The sequence below is a fragment of the Genypterus blacodes genome, unplaced genomic scaffold (assembly GCF_046128005.1).
Source record: "Genypterus blacodes isolate CSIRO-AG114 ecotype Tasmania unplaced genomic scaffold, CSIRO-AGI_Gbla_v1 ptg000105l_1, whole genome shotgun sequence".
Taxonomy (NCBI): domain Eukaryota; kingdom Metazoa; phylum Chordata; class Actinopteri; order Ophidiiformes; family Ophidiidae; genus Genypterus; species Genypterus blacodes.
This window is the reverse complement of record NW_027466909.1, coordinates 2,593,541-2,614,145: the sequence shown is the minus strand read 5'-3', so window position 1 is coordinate 2,614,145 and position 20,605 is coordinate 2,593,541. Positions and strand designations below refer to the sequence as shown.

Genomic DNA, 20,605 nt, shown 5'->3' with positions numbered 1-20,605 from the left:
CGTATACGACATTTACATTCATATATATCTATATGTTAGAGGCTAATAATGTACTTTGGTTCTTTAATCTGACACCCATGGTACTTAGATACAGTATTTTTAATTAGTATTTTAATTTATTACTAGAATTTTTGCGTTTGAATTTGGACAGCTTTATACTGGAACAAAATATTAAATCACAATGTCTTTATACTGTATATTTATTACTACATAGGCACTTTTTTTGTGTATGTGATTATTGTGTGTCTCTGCATGTTGTGTGCATGTTGTGTGTATTTTGTGTGTATTTTGTTGTTTCTAAAGCGCCTTGTCTGGTGGTTAACAGGTTATTCCCCTGTGTGCGCAGGATCAGCCAGGACCTGGCTAAGGACCTGGCCATCTTGGCCCGCGAGATCCACGACGTGGCCGGCGAGATCGACTCTGTCAGCTCGTCGGGCACGGCGCCCAGCACCACCGTCAGCACCGCCGCCACCACCCCGGGATCGGCCATCGACACCCGGGAAGAGGTAGGCCCTGCACGCCCCACGCAGCCGGACATACAGGAGAGCATGAGAAAGGTGCCCGCTTCTCTTTTACTGCACGTGTTTACATCCCCATCAACATCTCATTCCTTCATTTCTAACTTCTCTTTACTAAACTCTACTAAACTCCAGTCTCAGTTCATTTAAGCTCATTTCCTTCTTGTCGTTTCTCGCCCAGCTGGTGGATCGAGTGTTTGACGAGAGCCTTAACTTCAAGAAGATCCCCCCCGTGATCTCAACCAGCAAAGCCCCGGAGGTCAACGGCAAGCCGGTGGAGCTCCGCCCCCGCGCTCCCGACAGCGTGGAGCCCCGAGCGCTCAGGAGACGCACCTACAACCGAGAAGAGGTGAGGGAGGAGAACCAAGACAACACAGGCGACACAACAAAGCTGAAACCTTTATTCTATTATATTTAGAAACGGGAGGCAAGTCAGGAAAACAAATGTGTGTCTTCTCTCTCAGGCGGTGTTGGACAGCCTGCTGCTCAACTCAGTGTCTCAGCTGTCCACCAAGATCAGGAACGCTGTGGACAAAACAGCAGGGAAAATCAGGTACGTTTAGTTTGTAACAGTAAACTTTTTTTTGCATGAGAACACATTGTTGTTAATATTCCTCATTGTGTGGTTTCCTGTGTGTCCTCTGCTCCTCCAGGATACTGTTTAAGGATAAAGACAGGAACTGGGATGAAATCGAGAGTAAACTGAGGTCTGAGAGTGACATGCCGCTCCTGAAAACCTCCAACACGGTGAGGCGACCTGACTTTCCCCCTCACAGTGTTCAGACAGAGTGTTCATGCTGGGAACTAACAGTTTGGTTGTTTTCTTCTCTCCTCGCTGCAGGAGATCTCTTCAATCCTGCTCGAGCTGAAGAGAGTTGAGAAGCAGCTTCAAGGTAAAGTAGAAGATCCGTGTTCATCTCTCATGTAATTGGGTTTGCTGTTGGCCCTCATGTTCCACTGGACTGAAGTGTAGACGTAGCAGCTTGAGTGTAACACTTTTCTCCTGCTCTTCTCCCTTTCACAGTGATTAATGTGATGGTGGATCCAGACGGGACTCTGGATGCTTTGGCCAGCCTCAGCCTCGTCAGCCCCACCACCCCCTCCAAGCCTCTGACAGCCAAAACAGCCACCTCCCCCGGATCCCAACCCCCAGCCAAGGAAGCGCTCCCTCAGATCCTAGCCGCACCCGGAGGATCAACGGCCTCCACCAGGGGGCAGGTTTCCTCCCCCGCCAACACGGAGGAGAAGGGACGAAAGCTGGACGTGGGTCTGGCGTTAACGGGAGTGGGAGGACTGTCTTTCAACCGCATGTGGCCCAACGGAGAGGAAGCCATCGCACAGAAGTGAACACGCGTTCCCCCGTCACGGATCTTATGAGGTTGAAGAAGGGGAGGAGTGCAGAAACATTAAACCAACTGCGCTGACAGAAGAGCGGTCATTCTCCTGACATCATCAGGCTAAGAGTTAACGCTTTAGTCAAAGTGTTGCCGTACTTGGGCTGCAACATACTGCTTCAGACTCCGACCCGGTTCTCTGTACTTTAGATGCCATACATCCCATGGAGCGGTGGGAAGGAAATGACCCGTGAATGATTGGATCGTAAACATAAAGTGTTAGTGTTCACCGGCCACCTGTGTGTCCTGGTGGACGAGTGGACAGGTGTCTCAGTGGACAGACGTCTCTGTGGGTGTACAGTCTCTCCTCCAGTCTTCTCCTAAGGACATGCCTTAAACACACACCATGGGCAGTGTCTCAATAAACAGCAGCATCCATATAATATAAGATAGAACCTTTAACTTAAAGATGAATTGTACCATAATTTCTCAGAATACATTTTCATATCACACAAGTTATATTTACACTAAATGCGCCACACTGCAATAATTTCCATGACGAACCAAACACACTTATCAACACACGCCATGCCTGAACCAGTGATTGACACAGTTATATTTGATTGACAGATGAAGTCCACGGATGGATCCGTCTCTCACACACACACATCTGATTGTTCAAATGTATTTGTAGTGCCTCCTCCTCTCCTTCCGCTTTACTTTGCTGTTTCTTTCCTTTCTCTCCAGGGTGTAGCACACACGCACACACACACACACACACACACAGCTGAGAGTTTACTTTCTGTTTCGATCTTACTAACGCTGTTTAGTAGAAATGGTCTGGCTTCGTAGCAACAGCTTTCAGTGAACCAATGATCACTTCCTGTCACTATTGAAAGAATCCACCAACCAAAGTAAACATGTAGCATGAGAGGGGTTGCTGTTGTTGCTGTTGGATTCAAAGATGGCACTTCATCTTTATGTTTGTGTTAAATGAAGACCCCTCTCTGTCATCCAAACGTTTACATGCTTTGTTACATGTTTGAATCGCTCCATTCCTTTCCTGCCCCATGTGGCTGGTGTTTGAAGTATCCGTGCCCTTATTGCTTTGTTCTTCTGTGCCATCACTCAAATTCCAATTAGCGGTTGGACCTTCATGCAGTCGCCCCCCTGCTGTGACATAATGACATATTCAAATTGAATATTTTCTCATTGTTGTTTTTTTGTATTGTAGAAACTTGACTTTCTGTCCCTTTTTTAAGCGCCGCGTCAAACTGGAGCTTTACTGCACCTGTTTGAGCTCCACTTCGCAAGAACCTGAACCTGAGAAAGCTGCTGGAACTCATAAGGAGGCCTTTGTGTTTCCACCGATCACATCTTTGGACATAATGATCCGATCGATTGACGGATCAGGCTTGTAATACAGTTTCATATCAGTATATCTGTGTGTGTGTATATAAATACGCTTTGTTGTATTTCCACCCAGGGAGAGATGTTTCCTGCTCACTGATGCTGTGGAATCAGTTAACCTCCTCACGGTCTTTGCTGCTTTTCCTGTTAATTTATGAGGATTAACCATTTCCTGAATCCTGCTTCATTTTATAATCTGTGTTCTAGAGTAATATGACTTAACAAGACAGTGTATTAGTATTTAGATACTCTAGCAATTGTGAATTTAGGTACCAGAACACGTCCCTTCTCTCCTGTCTATACTGTAACTGTACAGTTTTTTTTCAATGCCTCCAAGTGCCCAGTTTAACCATTGAAGGGCATCAAGTTAAAATAGAAAAAAAAGACGTAGTTGTCTAAAAAATGTTCCTCTTATTTTGCACATCAGAATGTGGTATTTTTCCCTCTCACAGAAGAAGTGAAGAAGCAGTGAAAGGCTGCTTGAAATGAAGGATATCTCCTTATCTGATATCAAAGTGGCTGCCTTGACTTTCTGAAGCTATTCTGTCGTATAAACAAAGCCTTGAATCACTGCGGCCCTGTTTTATCTCTAAAGGATACAGGGGGGACAGTGAGTAGGTACATGTTTATTTTTTTCCTGTTATCAGTTCAGTGTTTTTTGTTTTGTCATTTTGTAAAGAAAATTTTATTTATTTTTTTGTTTAATATTTTGTGGATGTTTCATGTATTTTATATTTGTTCCACTATCTGCATTGTTTCTTATTGTCAATAAAACAGAGCCATTGATGTTTTTCTATTTTCATTGTTTACAATCAGTGTGCTTTGATTCGACTTTTTAAATAAATATTGGAGCATCTAATGTTGCCAGTTTGCTAACTAAGACAAATACCTTCCATCAAACTTGCATCAGAAGTACAGATCTGTTCTGTGGTTTGTTTATCATAGACAAAGTCTAGATACCTCAGTAAACATTCTTCTGTTGTCACAAGCCGCCCTGCAGGATCGCCTAGTTTCTCCTTGGAACAAAAAAATTGGCTCAAAGATTCTTATCATTAAATACAGTGACTGCTTTCTCTTCCTGTCAGCACTCGGTTGAGGGAGACACTGGGCAGAAAACCACACCAGAAGTCAAATGAGACAAAAAGACTTGTGTTATGAAGTGCATTTAATGAACTCTGACAGACTTCCAATTTTTGCATGGCTCATTTCTTTCATCCGACAAACTTACAAACTGCCAACAATAAATGTGTATTGGTTGGTACATGACTGAAGGCTGACGGCAAGATGCTCAATGCGGGGGAATGAGAGCTTAGCCGGGGGGCCAGCCCAACTGGCGCCCACCCAGGACGTGGACATGGAGGTGGAAGACCGTCTGGCCTCCATCCGCCCCGTCGTTGATGACGATCCTGTAGCCTTCAGACAGACCCGCCTGCTCGGCACACTTCTTTGCAACCATCATCAAGTGGCCCAACAACTACAGTCAGAGACACAAGCAATCACTCAAACTACATTTAGCTCAGGTGTGGCATATTAAAGTGTTTATTCAGCTTTAAATGATTGTGTAAAAGTCCAGTTTCTCGTACTCACAGCAGCATCACCCTCTTCTGCTTTGGACAGCTGAACAATCGGCTTCTTTGGGACCACAAGGATGTGAGTGGGAGCTTGAGGGGAAATATCAGGGAAGGCTATACACTGAAATGAGGAAAAACAGCAGAATTAGTCAGATATTATAGGTTTACATGCTTATTATCAGTGTATGTAACACAAAGCTTTGAGGTTACGTAGAACATTTTGCTGCATCAGAGTCCTTAGAAATCAGAGAACATGGACAGACCCGACAAACTCATTATGGGCCCATATTTAGCCACAGCGCCCCCTGTAGTTTAAGTTTACTGCTACTGTATTTGGGTAATAGGGAACTGTCTGAAGGTTTGATGCTGTGTCTCTCCCAGGGCTCTCTGGCCTAAATGGAACCGAGTCACCATTAATGTAGAGTCATCACAGAAAAGCACAGGAGTGAATAATAACAAACCTGGCTGTGTTCCATTTAGATGCGTCTACGCCTGTGTGTTGTTATAGTTGTCGTGCTGGATCCAGTGACGCACTTAAATTGACTCAACCCTAATTAATACTGCGAGTTAAAGTCGGGCTTTAACTGATATAAATCAAAATCTCTGCATTGAAAAGTAGCTGCATGCGCATCTGTATTTGTTGTTCTATTACTGCACACAAACTTGGACTTGGCCTTTGATTTGACAGCCAAACTCCCCCACTTACCTGCCTGGCAACGCCTGGCAACGCCTGACTCCACAACGAGAGATAGCAAACATAAACGCACTTTAGCTCATCTATTTTTAAAACGAATACATTTTTAGAATGTATTTTAGCCTTTTTCCTGCAGAGCTAGCACAGAGCTAACGTGGTTCCCCCCCGGAGCTCAAAGCAGAGCAGCAGACAGCTTCACTCGCACCCACGCGTGTTTAGGAGTGAGAATGCCGCGTGCATACCTTATCATCCTCGTAGACTAGTTTTGCTGGAATCTCTTTGCGTATAATTTTCCCAAATATCGTGTCTCCGCCTGTCCGGGCTATTTCATCATCAGCCATGTTGGCGCAGACAGATACACTCACTGCAGCAGCGGGGCAGCAGCGCGAGAGACAGTTTGGGCTCCGGAACACCCTGCTGAACGCTCATTGGCTAGAAAACCACGTTGATCAAACGTGCGCGCTGATTGGTTATTGTGAAGAGTGACGTTCGCAAAGCCGGAACTAAGCAAAAAGTCAACATGGGGACTCGTTTGAAGGTGAGGATGTAAATAAAGATGTATTATTCTGACTTATGCTGCATTTTTTACCAAGCCATTGTTGTTACAGGGATATACAAATACATTCGTTAGTATGTGAAACGACAGGAGAAGCAAATGGCTGTTTACGTGCTACAATCGTACGTTTAATGCCGAATGCTTTATTTTGATATCAACGCAGGTCCTAAGTGTGTTTAAATCGCTACACAGAACAAGGATCGATGTGTTCAAAGACGACCACAGAGCTCTGACAGGTAGGATATATGTCTGGATAAGTACTTACACATGTTTTATTCACAAAGGAGAAGTAGACATTTGGAGAAATTATGCACCTAGACTTCATGTTCATGTTAATCAGCTGCGTGTTTCCCCTTTTAAGCTGCACGGGTGAAGATCAATGAGGAGTTCCAGAAAAACAAAAATGAAGCCTCAGAAGAAAATATTAATAAGGTACAATCAAGGATCATGACCGATGTGGCGCACATTCTAATACCCTGTACGTGTGTGTACAGAAATAGTGATGTTCCTCTTCTGTTAGTCAAGAGCAAAGTAAATATTGTGTTTTTTCTTTACACACTTAAACAGTAAATGCATACATTTTGAATGGTGTTGCATGGTGTTGCATTTGATTGCATGCATGTTTGCACTTATCAATTATTTTTCTGCCCTTCTACTTTTGCAGATGATCAAAATGGGCTCAGATGTAGAAGCTGTTCTTCGCCAAACTGTGCTGCAGATGGAGCACGTCGATGAAAAGACACTTTGTACGTAACAGTTTCACTCCCTTTCTATTATTTTGTTATTAAGCTAGAAGAAAAGGAGTGTTGCATATGTGTGTGTGATGTTTCTCTATTTTTATTTTGTAACAGTGCTTCGACCCAGAGATGGCCTGATGCTTGAAAATGTACCATATTGTGACCAACCCAGAAAAAAGTTGTGACATCAAGGAAGATGTTTGCTTCAAAAAACTCCATCTGTCATTAATATGCATCTGCAATTTAAAGGGTTCATCCAAAACAACATTTCAGCTTTTTACAGATCACCTGTATACCTGAGGAGCAATGCCTGTTATTGATTAAAGTTTCCAGCTGTTCTTCTTTACACACTCAGTCACTGTAACAGTCATGATTTCATGTACATTATTTTGTTAAAGGTAATTAATACATTTCATTTGCACTGCAAGGAAATGTAACTGTGCTTGTGTATGTGTGTTCTGATAAAATTAGAACAGCTTGGGTATTTATTGCTCAGTCTATTAAACATGATGAATAGAAACGCCAGGGTAAAGTCCATGATGGTTCTTCATGAAAGAGCTCTTTTAAAATAACAAAATTCATGTTCATTCAAGTCATATTGCAGTGTTCTGAATCAGTGTTGCATATCAAATTCTAACCTGACACTGCTACTGTATCTTGTTGGAATTGCAATATTTCCTGTCACTGGTATCTTCAAAATGTTGTCTTTAAAACGTCATACAAGCCTGAATTTGTTTGAATTCTAACCTGTCATTGCTACACAGTGTATTGTGTCCTCATTTCATCTGTAAATATGAAATAAAATATATATGGAATAATAAAAAGATTGTTCTTCTTCTTGCTCATAAATGAATCTCTCCACCTTAAATCCAATCTTTCATGTCTCTGTTATCTTGTTGACATGTTTATACGCGGTGCAGTGTCTCTTATTATTGAGATATTCTCTCTGTAATCTTATCATGGGGAGGAAAACAGTCATGCCTTTGTATAACTCAATTTCCCACAATCCCATACGGCAGGATACGTCATTACAAAGCGACGTTACCCTGGCAACACAAGGTATCGTCGCTTTCAGTCAGCTAGCTTGTCAACAAGAAGGTACATCTCGGATGCGATGCCAAAAGTGAGGTAAGAATCGCAGTTTAGGTTCGATGTTAACGTCTCAAATACACCTGGTTATGTATTTTGAAGCGCCATGTCGGGTTGGTCCCGGTCTCGTTTAGCTCGGACACGCTGTGGGAGCTGGCCGCGGCGGAGGTGCGGAGCCGGGAGAGCGGAGGTGTGGAGGAGGACGGAGGAGAGGCAACCGGAGAGAGAACCGTGTTTCTGATAGGAAGCAAAGCCGGGGTGTGTTTACGTGTTTACGCCAGACCACACACACAGACACACACATACACACACCTAATCCTGTTAGCTATAAGCAAACCTGTGTTCTGTTTCAGGGGAAAACCTCCCTCCTGCTCAGATGTCTGGACAGGTGAGCCAGACACCAAACTATTCCTTTTCTCTCTGGGTTACCAATAGATAGTTTCCCACCCTGATTTAAAAATATATTAAAATTTAAGCTTACATACACATAGTGGTAATAAGTGATCATGTTTGTCCTACAGGGACGAACCACCCAAGCCAACGCTGGCTCTGGAATACACGTTTGGGAGAAGAGCCAAGGGACACAACACGGTAAGGAAACACTGACTTGTTTGTCTTCACTGGACTAGATCTGCACTTGTTTACACAGTTGGTGCGATCAAGGCCCGAGTGTGATTCTCCGTCCTTGATGTGTTTTTGCCTTGTCCAGCCTAAAGATATCGCTCACCTGTGGGAGCTGGGAGGAGGCACTTCGCTGTCAGACCTCATCCAGATCCCCGTCACACCTCTAAACATCAGGTAAATCCCTGACATGCAGCGTGTGGGGGTCCTGTCTTCTTCTTTCTGGCTTTTGAGGATTTGTCAGATTTGTATGTATGATTTGTGTAGTTTCTGTAGACATAAATAAGTGTCCTGGGAGCACAAGATGGTGTATTAATAAAGTATTAGATCTATGCAGCATGTGAGTAAAAATGTATTCATTCCTCTCTGTTCCAGGTCTTTGTCTGTCATCCTGGTCCTGGACCTGTCCAAACCCAACATCCTGTGGGGGACCATGGAAAAGCTTGTGGAGGCAGCACAAAGCCAAGTGGAAAAGGCTTCGTCACAGGCTCAGAGAGGAGAAAAGGCCAAGCCCGGGGCCAAGAGCCAGACGTCTGTCCACCTGCCAGCACGTGTCTTACCTAAAGACTACCCTGTGAGCGCTCACAACGTTAGACTATACATGAAAAACATACTAAAGCTTACTGCTAATTGTCATTTCAGAGGGTGGACTAAGTTAGATAAGATGTCTAAGGATGAATTTCAGCTTCTAATGTGGTAAACGTTGAAATGTAAAAGGTCTTATTTATCCTGGATTAACTGTGATTAACTCCACCAACAGGACAGAGACCTGATCAGTCCCTTTCCTGTTCCTCTGCTCATTGTTGGCAGCAAATACGACTTATTCCAGGTAAAAATGTGAAATATTGGTGATTTGCACAATTTCAAACTAATAGTTAAAAGGTAATATATAATCTGTGTGTTTTGTAGGAACTGGACTCTCACAATAAGAAGGTGGTCAGTAAAACACTGCGTTTTATTGCTCACTACTACGCAGCTTCTCTCATTGTAAGTTTGCTTTTACATTACGGACAACTCACGTTTCTTTAATGATGTAACATTGTGAGCACATTTTCAGTCACATTTCATGCTTTTTCTTGCCTTCTCCCAACATTGCAACACTGCATCCATTGGACAACTCTCTTCATCTGTGTTTGCTTCTGTTTGTTAGTTCACCAGCATCAAGTCGGAGAGTCTGATGTCCAAAATGAAGAGCTTCTTCTCTCACTTGGCTTTTGGTCTGGACAGAGGGTGAGAGTTCCAAAATCCTTCCTTCCTTCTTAGTGTTTGTCATGAGCCCTATAAAAACAGGCCAGTTTATCTGTCCACCAGTTTCCCCTCAAGACTATTGCACTGAATGGAAAATAAGACGTTTGGTTAAGGCTGTGATGTTTACTGACCCCCAAAAAACAATGTGTTTAATAACTGCAGCGAGTCATGATATCAGTATTTCTTGTTGTTTTATGATCAGGAAGACTGTGTCAGGTGACCCCACCAAGCCTCTGATCATTCCTGCAGGCTCAGACTCCTTCACTCAAATAGGTGAGCACAGCACTCTCCAGTGGACAAAACAAATAATGCATGTAAATGAATTAAAATGCAGTTTGTGTTTTGTCGAGTTGTGCGACTTTCTTATGGTTTTGAGCCAAATCTGATATGATTGTGTGATATTACATGTTTGATATAATTCTCCTTTTATTTAAGGTTCACCTCCTGCTAATGATGTGGACATTTCATCTTTGCACGCCAAAAACCCCAAGGACCTCTGGAAGAAAGTGTACGAGCGCGCTTTCCCTCCAGAGGTACTTCACTTTCTACACATTTGTCTTTTCTTTTCTTTGCAGAGATGTCAGCTTTGCACAATGCAACTGATTCAACTTGTGATGTTTAAACGGATAAATCCTCACAAACTTGATGCCATAATCTTTTTCCTTGCAGAGTATCAATGAGCAGAGAGAACTTAAGGATCCAGCTAAGGATCCACAGTACAAGGAGCCTCTGATTGATGCCATGAGGGCCCAGAAGGACCAGGTAACACATCCAGATCAACCATATGCCTCATGTGATCAGATGTTCTTGTACTGATGTCTGTCTCACACTGCTACACACGTAATGATTTTAAATAAGAATTCACTGTGGGAGAGACAGATGGACTTCCTGCTCTGACTCCTGTGCACTCTACCCCTTGCCTTGAATCAGGATGATCGATAGTGACCTCATGTCTGTCAGTGGCCTCTGTGCATCAGTGTTTCTGTCACAGGCTGTACTGTATCGCTCCAGCTGTAAACTCAGATAAGCAGCCTTCTCACTTCACTGCACAGGTGCAGCTGTGCCACTTGAACTACAGTAACCTGCAGTAACGCCACTCTGTTATCATTGGCTCACTCACCTGATGATGATTACCTGATCCTGCTATTGGTTGGCACGTGTTGTAATTGGTCATGATGACCAAAAGAAATGAAGGGTAAAGGTTTATTTTAGCTTGGTGAAGAGATTAAAGTTTATGAGGGCCTAAACTGTATTTAGTACGTATTATTTGCATTGTGGTGTTTTTAAAGGAGATCAAAAAGATGCACAGTGTTTTATATGTTTGGTGTCACTGTTAAGGAGACGTGATATTTGACTGTCCTCTCTGTTTTTCAGGAGTTGGAACAGTACAAGAGGAATGTAGCCAAATCATGGAAAGGACTTCAACTGGAGTCCTAAGAGACCCTCAGCTTTAATGTCACACACACACACACACACACACACACACACAGCATATTAATGTACATTTACATCTTGCATTTATTTATTCACAATGGTATCATCATATGTTTTGTCGTTACAAGGAGAGATTGAACTATTTTTTAAACAATTTTTGTATTCTGGAGCTGAAATATCTTATAGAAAAATAAACTATATAACATTATTACAGTAGGCCTCACTTGGTACAATCATCAGTATTTAGACTAAGAGGGAAGTAAACACATGGGGGAGATTGAATTGCTTCAGGCATTGACAGCCGTCCACTGATTCCACATCTCAATCAACTCATACTGGTACTGATTAAAACTACAGGTTATTCATTTAAATGTGGTGTATTTGTACAGTGCAAAGCTCCAGGGGGAGGTAAGGAAAAGACCTGATTCATTTATCAATATGGTCCATTTCAGAGGTTGTTACAGGATTTCTTCAGGTCTCATTCCGTTCTTTAGCAGATGGTTTCATAAGTGATTTCTTTATGAACCTTTGGCACAGACACCACTATCATAGCTCTGAACACATAAATGCAGATACAGTCCATTAAGCCTGAGCCTTTAGTGAGCTCTTATGCTGGATGCTTGAGTGAAAAGACAGAAGGAATGTCTCAGCAGCAGCCACGGTGCTTCTTCTCCTGCTCCCTGTGTGATGGTCCCTGCCATAAGTGCCTCAACTTCCTCTGTGGCAAGCTGGCGTCGGTGGTGTTAGTGGCGGATGAGGTGGTCTCTGATCTTGAAGCTGACCATGCCCAGCAGCAGGAGGGCGGGGAGGAAGGAGTAGAGGAGGAAAAAGTCTAGAGTGTATCTGGACAGAGCGCCAGGATAGCCCTCATGGATGATCTGACTGCCCTGAGTGATCAGACAGGCACCTGGCAGAGGTTTGGCGTTACCGGTACCTGCAACAACACAGCACACCACAGAGAGATGTCGTAAATGATTGTCACACACACACACACACACACACACACACACACACACACACACACACACACACACACACACACATACACACACACACACACACACACACACACACACACTCCTTCTGAAAGGTTCACTGGTTCAGACAAATCTGCCAACTGTGTTTGCCAATTACTAATTGTGCTGACAAGTGTCCTTGAACAACAAACCCTTGTTTATAATTAGCCACTCTTACTAAACTGTAAAACTGATAACAGAAGTCATACCTCCTACAAGGCTGACCAACTTACTTCTTCTAATAGAATATTAACTAACACAAGCTCAGGCTCAGGATTCAAACCCCTGACCCTGTGGATGTGAGATGCTTTATTTGTCACAAACAGTAGTTGATACTATTTATGGAGGCCTGGACTCTTAGAAATTGATGACACTATCTAAATATTCCTCACCTCTGGCTACACATACACATGTTTCCTGACTGTATCATAGTGTTCATTACAGACTCACTCAGATCCTTCAACAGTCTTGATTAAACAATCTTAAAGCAAGATTATGTACGTATCTTCATTCTCCGGCCGATCCAGAAAACTTACTGCATGTGAAGTTGAGTCCGTGGAACTCTGTGACTATGAGCAGCTCACAGCTGTACTTCTGGAAAGTCAGGTAGCTGAGCCACTGAAAAACTTCTGGCATCTGCTGCGTACTTCTGTGAAGGGGAAGAGGAGGGGAAGGTGTGTTTGGATTAGTATGTTATCTACAATACAGGCCTTAGAACGGCAACTAGCCTCACCAAATCACAACAGGTTTAACTGAACATGACAGATGTTAAAACCTTAGATTACACTTGTTCTCTCACCTTAGGAAACCAGATCCCACCAGGATCCCAGCTATATTGAGCAGAGCCACTCCAGAGTTGACCATGTTAGGGTCTTGGACCACTCCTAGTAGAACCACAGTCAACAGCTCACCTGGCAAAAACATTACAAAGAACTTTATCAGTGGCTGGATTTGTATGATAACAGATGTCCCTGTAATGTGTTTGATCCCTCTTCTCTGATCTGCTCACCTACTATATGAGGTACCAGGACCACTGCAGAGAAGCACAGGAAGCGAAGGGTTTCAGGGTTCATCCCCACTACCCTGAGATGAAGAGAGGTAAGTCCAGTGTGAGTGAAGACGGACTCAAGTGAGAGGAGAAGTACACAGAATATGTGAGTCCCTTTACACCACTCTATGATAAACAAACGCCACCCACCAATATAGGAAGGAGGTGAAGATGAAGATGCTGATGATGCTGAAGGGCAGAATGTGGAAGATGTAAGCCAAGAACATTTGCCATTTACTGTACAGGCCGTCCTGGCTCTCCTGGTCGCTGATGGCTCGCAACGCAGGGACTGTGGAGAGGGACAGGAAGCAGAGAACACCAGGAGCAGGAAATGAGAACTGGCAGGGAAGCAAGAGTAATACCTGAAAAGTAAGGACAATATGTGGCGTGACCATTTTGTGAAATCCTAATTTGACACAAGAGCCATTCAGAATTAAGTGTATGTCATCTGTCCGACCCAACCCGGTCTGCAGTTCATCAGTTATCAGTTATCAGTGAGTTTCAAGGTCAGTGTGATATCTTCAGTCATGACCTCCTGCTGTTTGGGCGCTTATGGAGTGTTGTGTAGTGACTCCACTGCTTTATCGCTTCATCCTCCGTATCTGTGACAGCCAGAGCACTAAAGCTCAAACGGTTCTAACCTGTGCTGATAACTGAAGAGGGCAGTAACAGATAATTACCCCACCAGCATCTGAACCTGTAGAAGTTGGATGATACAAAAAGTAAAAAAAAAAGAAGAAAATCTATGTTTTATAGTGGCGAAGTTGGAATCCAAACATTTACCTGTAGAAATACTGTGACATGCAATGAAAGAGCTCCCAGATTTATTGGACGATACGATCAAAACATATCAGTGCTATTTGGTAAGCTAGAACCCGTGACATGTGGGGTTTAAAGTTTTAAAACATTTATCAAAATAATCAGATTAAAAGAGATTAAAATCTGTGACTGTTAATTGCCAGGTTGTCTCATACATACACAGCATGTTTGGGTTAATCTTATCTTTATCTCAGTGTTCTGCCGTTCTATCCCTTGTTGTGCTCTTTCCCCTGCTTTCAGTGTCTGTGTCATGTCAGCTGCTATAAATACAAACCGTGAACTCACTCAATTCACAGAGAGAAACACACACACACGGGTAGTAAAGATAGTATGGTTGATGTATGGGTCTGTAGGTAAAAAGGAACTCGCGTTCACTGAACTCTACATGCATGGAGTTAAGGTCAATCCCCCCAGCGCCACAGCAACGACTGAAAACTAACAGAGGCAAATAAGAGATCATGTAATATCTAGTCACTTCTTTGTTTATATTAATATCACTGGCAACTATGTTCACTTTCATTACAGCGAAGTTTGCACATGTAGCTGATTAAAGCCTAAAGGAGCAGCTGTAGATCTCATCCCCTTTCACCCAGTCAACCAGAGATAAGAGAACTCACACAGCTGAGATAACAATGATCCACACACACACTGTCTAACACAGAGAGATAACTGTATGGACCACATGCACCTCAACCACATCACAAATCAACAAATTCCTTGAAATCAGAATGCATTTCTTCCACATAGGGGTGTAATGTGTGTGTGTGACTCACAGAGGGCGACAGCGTTCAGCATGCCGGTGTAGGGTGAAGCCCCCACAGACTGATAGATGATGCCTATGCGGTCCTGTATGGCTCCCTTAGTGACATCATTGTCTAAATGCATGACGAAGAAGGCCACAAAGAGCCCGTAGATCAGGTTCTGGGACAGACGCATCAGCACACCCATCCTGTCTCTGGACAGGTTCCGAGCAGTCCTCCTGCACACATACACAAACACACACACACACATCCCGGTAAACCACACACATACAGTCTGTGAAGGAGTGTGAGGAGCTCGGCACTAACCGTAGCAGAACTTCAAGTTTAGCAGCACCACTGGGAGACTCTTTGCTCTTAAAGGGGATAGCTGGCTTGTCCCCGCGCTGCACGCACTGATTCGTTTTTCCTAGCATGCTCTGGTAGATGGCAGAGTTCTGATAGGTGGAGGTGATGTCGTGCATGCGGCTGAAGGTGGCCGCCTCCCTCTCACTGCTGCGTGTGTCCACTGAGGTGAAGTCAACTGGCCGGCACAACAGGAAATATCAATCAGAAACCATAGATCAATCACATTATATGGGCTTTTATTGTTTGAATCCTCAGACTTAAACATCGCCATAGTCACCATAGATGTCAAAGGGGTTGCAGTACTCTGGACACTCGTATCCACACTGGCTGAAGAAGTCCACCATCTCCCCTGGCTGCCCACAGAACACCAGCTCTCCACGGCTCATTATGGCTATTCTACTGAACACCTGGGACACACACACACACACACACACATACAACAAAGGTCATCAGGGACTAATTTTTAAAGTGTTTATGTAACATTTCTGTTAATTCCTTCATCATTTCTCCATCAGACTCACCCTGAAAAGCTCTGAGCGTGGCTGGTGGATGGTTACTATGACGATGCGGTCTCTCCTGGCCAGCTCTGCCAGCAGCACCACAATCTGATTGGCGGTCATGCTGTCCAGCCCGGTGGTCGGCTCATCCAGCAGGATGACCTCTACAATGACATCACCCCAGTGACGTCACACAGGCGAGTCACACACAAACAAAGAGAAGATGTTCATATCAACTTTCTCACTCTTTTATGTTGTAAACTTTTAAAAGTAATGTACTTTTATGAAGTGGCCTCTCAGAGGGGCCACCTTGTTAAGATAAGTGGGTTCTTTTATTTTAGTTAATTACTCTAATTAGAACAATTAAAAGATTGGCCTCTTTACATTATGAAAGCAGAGTGGAATTAGCAGATGCTTTAATTGTGGGATTAATTCATTTCCTGGTTGATTGGAGAGTCAACGAATAGGAACTCCTTATTACTGTGTGTGTATATGTGTGTGTGCGTGCATGTGTGTCTAGTTTAATAATCCTGAATAAGGACTTCGACCCTTCAACCTCCCTGGGGGATCACAGACCTGATAAACTACACGGGGGATGAGAATAGACACACACACGCTCACACACACACACAGCTGGGTCAATTCTTATTCCTGTATGACCTGATAACCCCATCTTTCATTACTCCTCTCCCTCCCTCTCTTCTTCTATTACTTCATTCTTTCTTACTTTCTTAACTCTTTCTTTGTTTCCTTCCAGCCTGAACTTCTGAGGCTCTTGTGGTAAACTTTAATCTGTTCTAATGTCATGTGTCATCTCAAAGGATTTCATTCTACAGACAAACCTCACATACATTGTAAAAGAAGTGATGTAACTCTAATAACTCTAAGTCGGGCGTATCTTTGAACAGCCTGTTGCAGAGCTACTCACTGGGGTCCTGAAGTAGCTGGCTGGCGATGGAGACCCTCCTCCTCTCACCCCCGGAGATCCCTGGGAAAATGCGGCCGCCAATCACGCTGTGGGCCACGTGACTCAGACTCAACTCTGCCATCACCGCCGACACCTGAGCCGGAGCCAGAGGTCAAATGTCAGACGACAAGACAACAACTAGACGTGATAATAGAAGTAGAAGAGTGGAGGAGAGTCACCTTCTTCTTGATGGCCTCGGCCGAGTGTTTCCTTAGAGCCAGCTGTGCCGTGTAGGTCAGCGTCTCCTCCACGGTCAGATAACTCAACAGGTTGTCACTCTGAGGGAAGGAACAGCACAGAAGAAGAGAAGCCTATTGATCAGCTAAATCATATGATGTTGAACCTATGACCCTCTGGTGAAGTCTGTCCATGGCTCACTGCAGCTTAGTCTAGCTGTTCCTCATTGGTTCCTGAGTTAAAGGTAAGATGGTTTAATTCATCTGTTGTCGTTCTGCTATTAGGAAACAGAGCAGCGTGTACATTTGTGCAGAGACTATATCTTCACGTGAACAACAACTCTCACTTCCTGCTCTCTCACCCACACACACCCGCACACACACATGCGTTACTCGAACCTCCCTAACCCGCCGCCTGCCTCAATTAACATGTGGCGCCTCCCAGTCCCACGTCTCCTCGGCCTCTCGTCCCAATGACTTCTTTAATATCAGGCGCTCGCATCTCCTCCTCATCTGCAGCTTAGTGGGGGGAAGTTAATGACGAGGCTTAGAGAGAGGAGGGGGGAGGGGGAGGGGTGCGCTATCAGGTGCTGAAGGAGAGAGATGATTTAGAAAAGGAGGCGAGGCAGGTTTTAAGCCAGTGTTTTTAATTCAGGCTTTGGATACACTTGAGCAGCTCTCATTGAGAGATTAAGCACATGAGGAGGCTATCAAGGGCCTCAAGTTAATTTCATACGGAGGTCCAGGCAACCTTTCTTTGAGTTTGTGGCCAATCAGCGAGAGTGTGTGTCAGCCAGTTCAGGCTTTGGTATTTGTGGTGATTAATAGGCAACTTGAACACACACACACACCAGTCAATCATGTCAAAGGGCAAAGATGAAGCTGGTGTCAGACTGTGGGAAGTAGAGTGCCTGTGTTCATGAAGTATTCTCACCATGTCTTTGTGATTATATATTGCTAATATTTAATTTAACACTGCAGCTATAAATACTGTTACTGAAGTCCATGAAAAGTACTTCATTTTAATTTGATATATTACTGTCATTCGTGGCATTCAAACACTTTGTGTGAGCACATTACTGTGTGTGTGTTATGAGGCCAATTGTGTTTAGATCTTTTCTACACTCTTTTATATTTCTCACTGCAGCGTACCTGTCCGTGATGTAACGGTCCCGCCGTGACGTCATGACGCGAAGTGCAATCTGGGATTCAAAATATCTCTGCGCTATTAACACCGGAAACGCTTCTGCCCATTGCGGCCCTTGTGGAAACGACGCATGCGCATTTGTGTCTCTGTTGCGCGTGCTGATTGAAAATGATTTTCAGCTTGGTAAGTGGACTAAACCAAGCTCAGCTCTTTCACAAGCAGACACTGTGTCCCGATAGATTTATATATGTATTTTATAAATGCTACTCTGACATATGAATAACTTTATTGTAGTTTGTTAATTTGAGCCTACCTTTAGAAAGAAACTAAATAAATTCAGAAACGTCCTAAATTCCAACCGCCCTCAATCAGTAATGGGTTAACCCGGATTAATAAAGTTCACCTGGTCAATCGCCGCCATTGTTTCCAACAACGAGATGACAGCAGCAGGTAGGAACCAAACGCTGTTGTGGTGTTTGTTTTGATGTCTGTTTGTTATTTTCAATACTGTTTTCCTTATGCGAGAACCCGTGAGTTCTCCCTTTGCAAAGGCCACCTGAGCCTTAACTCAAATATTAAATACTGCGCCATGGTTCTATGTTCATGTTTGACTGCCGCGTGCAGGCGCCAAACAGCAACAATGGCGTCTTTCATTCACGTCTGTGTATATTTTGCTTTTTTGTGGACTAAACTAATTTACTGGACAAATTTTACTTCCGAAATTGTATTGGACCAATATTTACTTCCGAAACTCAAATGGACAAATTTTACTTCCGACATTTTACTGGACGCATTTCACTGCATATCGCCTGGAAACGTCTACATTTGTTCATCACTTGGAAATTTCTGAAGAGAAAGATGGCGGAAGAGTCCAGGAGAAGTTCAGGTAACTTAAGCTGCTAACGTTGCCTTCATTTTATCTTGGTTTGAAGTAAAGTTAGAGTAGGTGGCTCCCAGAAATCCAACCCCTCGTCCTCGCCGTGGGAGGTGGAAACGGGCCGAGTCCAGGTTTGAGTCCAGACAGGATGTAGGTCTGCTGGCTGAGCCTGACAAAGCTGGACTCATATGGAGATGTGCTGGCTAACGGGGCTCTGGTCCAACAGCAGTGACTCACTATTACACTTGACTGCATGAGCACTGTCATATCAGATGCTTTCTTCAACTAAGGCCTGGCTTTAAACATTGACAAAGTCATCATCTACAGTTTGTTTTAGTATCTTCCATTTTGTTTTCAGCATTACTTTGCCCAGCAGGCTCGTGAAGGCTTGTATAGATGTATTGGAGAGTCCCTATGTGAATAGAAAAGCCAACCTTCACTCAGATGTCAAAGGAATGTGTGTTTTACCTGCAGCACATAGGAGAAGCAGTCCTGATACTCTTCTCTCTTCAGTTTCCTCCCATTAATGAAAACATCTCCCAGCAGCGTTCCTGAGTTTCCGATCCTCCCTGCGATTGCATCTAGCAAGGTGGTTTTCCCTGAGCCTTTACAACACACACGTACAGTACATACAGAGTACATGCAATAAATGACAAATGTATCTAGGTGATTATTTAAGGTGTCTTTATTTGAATTTGTGAGAAATGAAAACCTATCTTGTCGCTGTTTGTTCCTTTGTCTTAACTCACATCTACATCATAAATCCCTGCTCTCCATTGTTTTCATCCTATTTCTTCTTCCCCTCTGGATATACGAAATCTTGTCTCATACCTGGATGCTCACTGTAACACCAGATGCTCTCCAAAAAATATTAATTTCTTTGTCCACTTTCATGTAATGCCCACCTGAGTTGCCCAGTATGCCCATGATGTGCCCACTGTCTACATGGAAGGAGACGTTGTTAAGGATCTGACGGGTCCACCGCTTCCTGTAGGAGGGCACGTCCCACCAAGGACCCACATGCTCACTGGCACACAGAGACAGAAGCACACACACAGAAGCACATCAAAGCAGCTCCATTATATCCTGAGCACTGCGACAGTTCCACCGCCATCTGCTCGTCCCTGTTGTGATCCGTTTGTTTACCTGACGGTGTAGGAGATGTTGCTGACGCTGAGGCAGCTGGAGGGCTCCGCTCGCTCCCCTATGCTCTCCCTCCACACGTCCTTCACCTCCGACACAAACTTAAAGGACTCCCTGCCCCGGGTCCCATTTTCCAGCCCCTCCACCGCCTGCATCGCGTAGGATCTGCTCATGATCTGCTCATCCAAACCACCGCTCTGCCCCTGGAGCCTCTTAAGTCAGTTTGTTCATATCCACAGCGTCTTTAAAGCGATCAGGCCCAGATTCCGTGTCTCTGTCCACTCTCCCTGCGCTGCGGTTCAAGAGCAGTGGCGTCTCTCAGGAGCCATAAACACACAATGTAGCGTTATCTGGGAGAACTTTGATCTGGAGTTGTATAAAGAAGACAAAAAAAGGAAAAACACGGAGCAGCAGGCTGAGCCGTCCCGTCCTCCTCCCTGTGACCCAGCATGCTTACAAATGACCAGAGCAGCACCTGACGGCTCACCAGAGCGGAGGCCTGTGAGCTGAGACGCCAAGAGCTCTTCAGCTGGACTGGAGTCACAACTTCACCACGTTGAGAGGAAGAGGAGGAGAAGGGGGAAGAGGCAGGCTGGT

General features: G+C 44.1%; 5 protein-coding genes across 11 annotated transcripts in view; 3 read left to right on the top strand and 2 right to left on the bottom strand.

Moving 5' to 3' along the window:
- Positions 1-4,062, top strand: part of cep170aa (centrosomal protein 170Aa) — a 32,722-nt gene extending 28,660 nt beyond the window's left edge. For 2 of the 5 annotated variants that reach the window (XM_076160315.1, XM_076160312.1), the window contains 6 exons: positions 326-557; positions 700-867; positions 983-1,071; positions 1,172-1,265; positions 1,360-1,411; positions 1,543-4,062. In XM_076160315.1, the coding sequence (XP_076016430.1) occupies positions 326-557; positions 700-867; positions 983-1,071; positions 1,172-1,265; positions 1,360-1,411; positions 1,543-1,865 (958 nt within the window). In that variant the 3' untranslated portion in view covers positions 1,866-4,062. The remainder of the gene's footprint in view (positions 1-325; positions 558-699; positions 868-982; positions 1,072-1,171; positions 1,266-1,359; positions 1,412-1,542) is intronic. The other 3 variants (XM_076160316.1, XM_076160314.1, XM_076160313.1) reach the window with 3 other exon arrangements.
- Positions 4,063-4,409: 347 nt separating this feature from the next.
- Positions 4,410-5,931, bottom strand: hint1 (histidine triad nucleotide binding protein 1). Its single transcript, XM_076160467.1, has 3 exons — positions 5,770-5,931; positions 4,850-4,954; positions 4,410-4,736 (listed from the first exon to the last, which is right to left on the bottom strand). The coding sequence occupies exons 1-3, from the start codon at positions 5,866-5,868 to the stop codon at positions 4,572-4,574; spliced, it is 369 nt and encodes a 122-aa protein (XP_076016582.1). The 5' UTR covers positions 5,869-5,931; the 3' UTR covers positions 4,410-4,571.
- A 37-nt stretch (positions 5,932-5,968) lies between these two features.
- Positions 5,969-7,015, top strand: lyrm7 (LYR motif containing 7). The gene is made up of 5 exons (XM_076160468.1): positions 5,969-6,065; positions 6,247-6,319; positions 6,445-6,515; positions 6,748-6,829; positions 6,935-7,015. The coding sequence occupies exons 1-5, from the start codon at positions 6,048-6,050 to the stop codon at positions 7,003-7,005; spliced, it is 315 nt and encodes a 104-aa protein (XP_076016583.1). The 5' UTR covers positions 5,969-6,047; the 3' UTR covers positions 7,006-7,015.
- An 850-nt stretch (positions 7,016-7,865) lies between these two features.
- dync2li1 (dynein, cytoplasmic 2, light intermediate chain 1) lies at positions 7,866-11,264 on the top strand. The gene is made up of 13 exons (XM_076160342.1): positions 7,866-7,948; positions 8,044-8,167; positions 8,263-8,297; positions 8,431-8,500; positions 8,619-8,707; positions 8,906-9,104; positions 9,291-9,359; positions 9,440-9,517; positions 9,681-9,760; positions 9,981-10,051; positions 10,214-10,311; positions 10,448-10,540; positions 11,153-11,264. The coding sequence occupies exons 1-13, from the start codon at positions 7,935-7,937 to the stop codon at positions 11,213-11,215; spliced, it is 1,083 nt and encodes a 360-aa protein (XP_076016457.1). The 5' UTR covers positions 7,866-7,934; the 3' UTR covers positions 11,216-11,264.
- Positions 11,265-11,278: 14 nt separating this feature from the next.
- abcg5 (ATP-binding cassette, sub-family G (WHITE), member 5) lies at positions 11,279-20,585 on the bottom strand. Of its 3 annotated transcripts, none has more exons than XM_076160339.1 (15): positions 20,496-20,585; positions 20,012-20,374; positions 19,771-19,892; positions 19,334-19,470; positions 16,845-16,943; positions 16,627-16,759; positions 15,723-15,862; positions 15,479-15,608; positions 15,163-15,376; positions 14,869-15,074; positions 13,427-13,565; positions 13,238-13,311; positions 13,028-13,139; positions 12,765-12,877; positions 11,279-12,146 (listed from the first exon to the last, which is right to left on the bottom strand). In XM_076160339.1, exons 2-15 carry the CDS (start codon positions 20,179-20,181, stop codon positions 11,956-11,958), a joined length of 1,980 nt encoding a protein of 659 aa, XP_076016454.1. In that variant the 5' UTR covers positions 20,182-20,374; positions 20,496-20,585; the 3' UTR covers positions 11,279-11,955. The 3 variants fall into 3 exon arrangements, with proteins under 3 accessions (XP_076016454.1, XP_076016456.1, XP_076016455.1); XM_076160341.1 differs by having other exon boundaries at positions 20,012-20,325; positions 20,496-20,557; XM_076160340.1 differs by having other exon boundaries at positions 20,012-20,325; positions 20,466-20,537.
- Between the last annotated feature and the right edge of the window lie 20 nt (positions 20,586-20,605).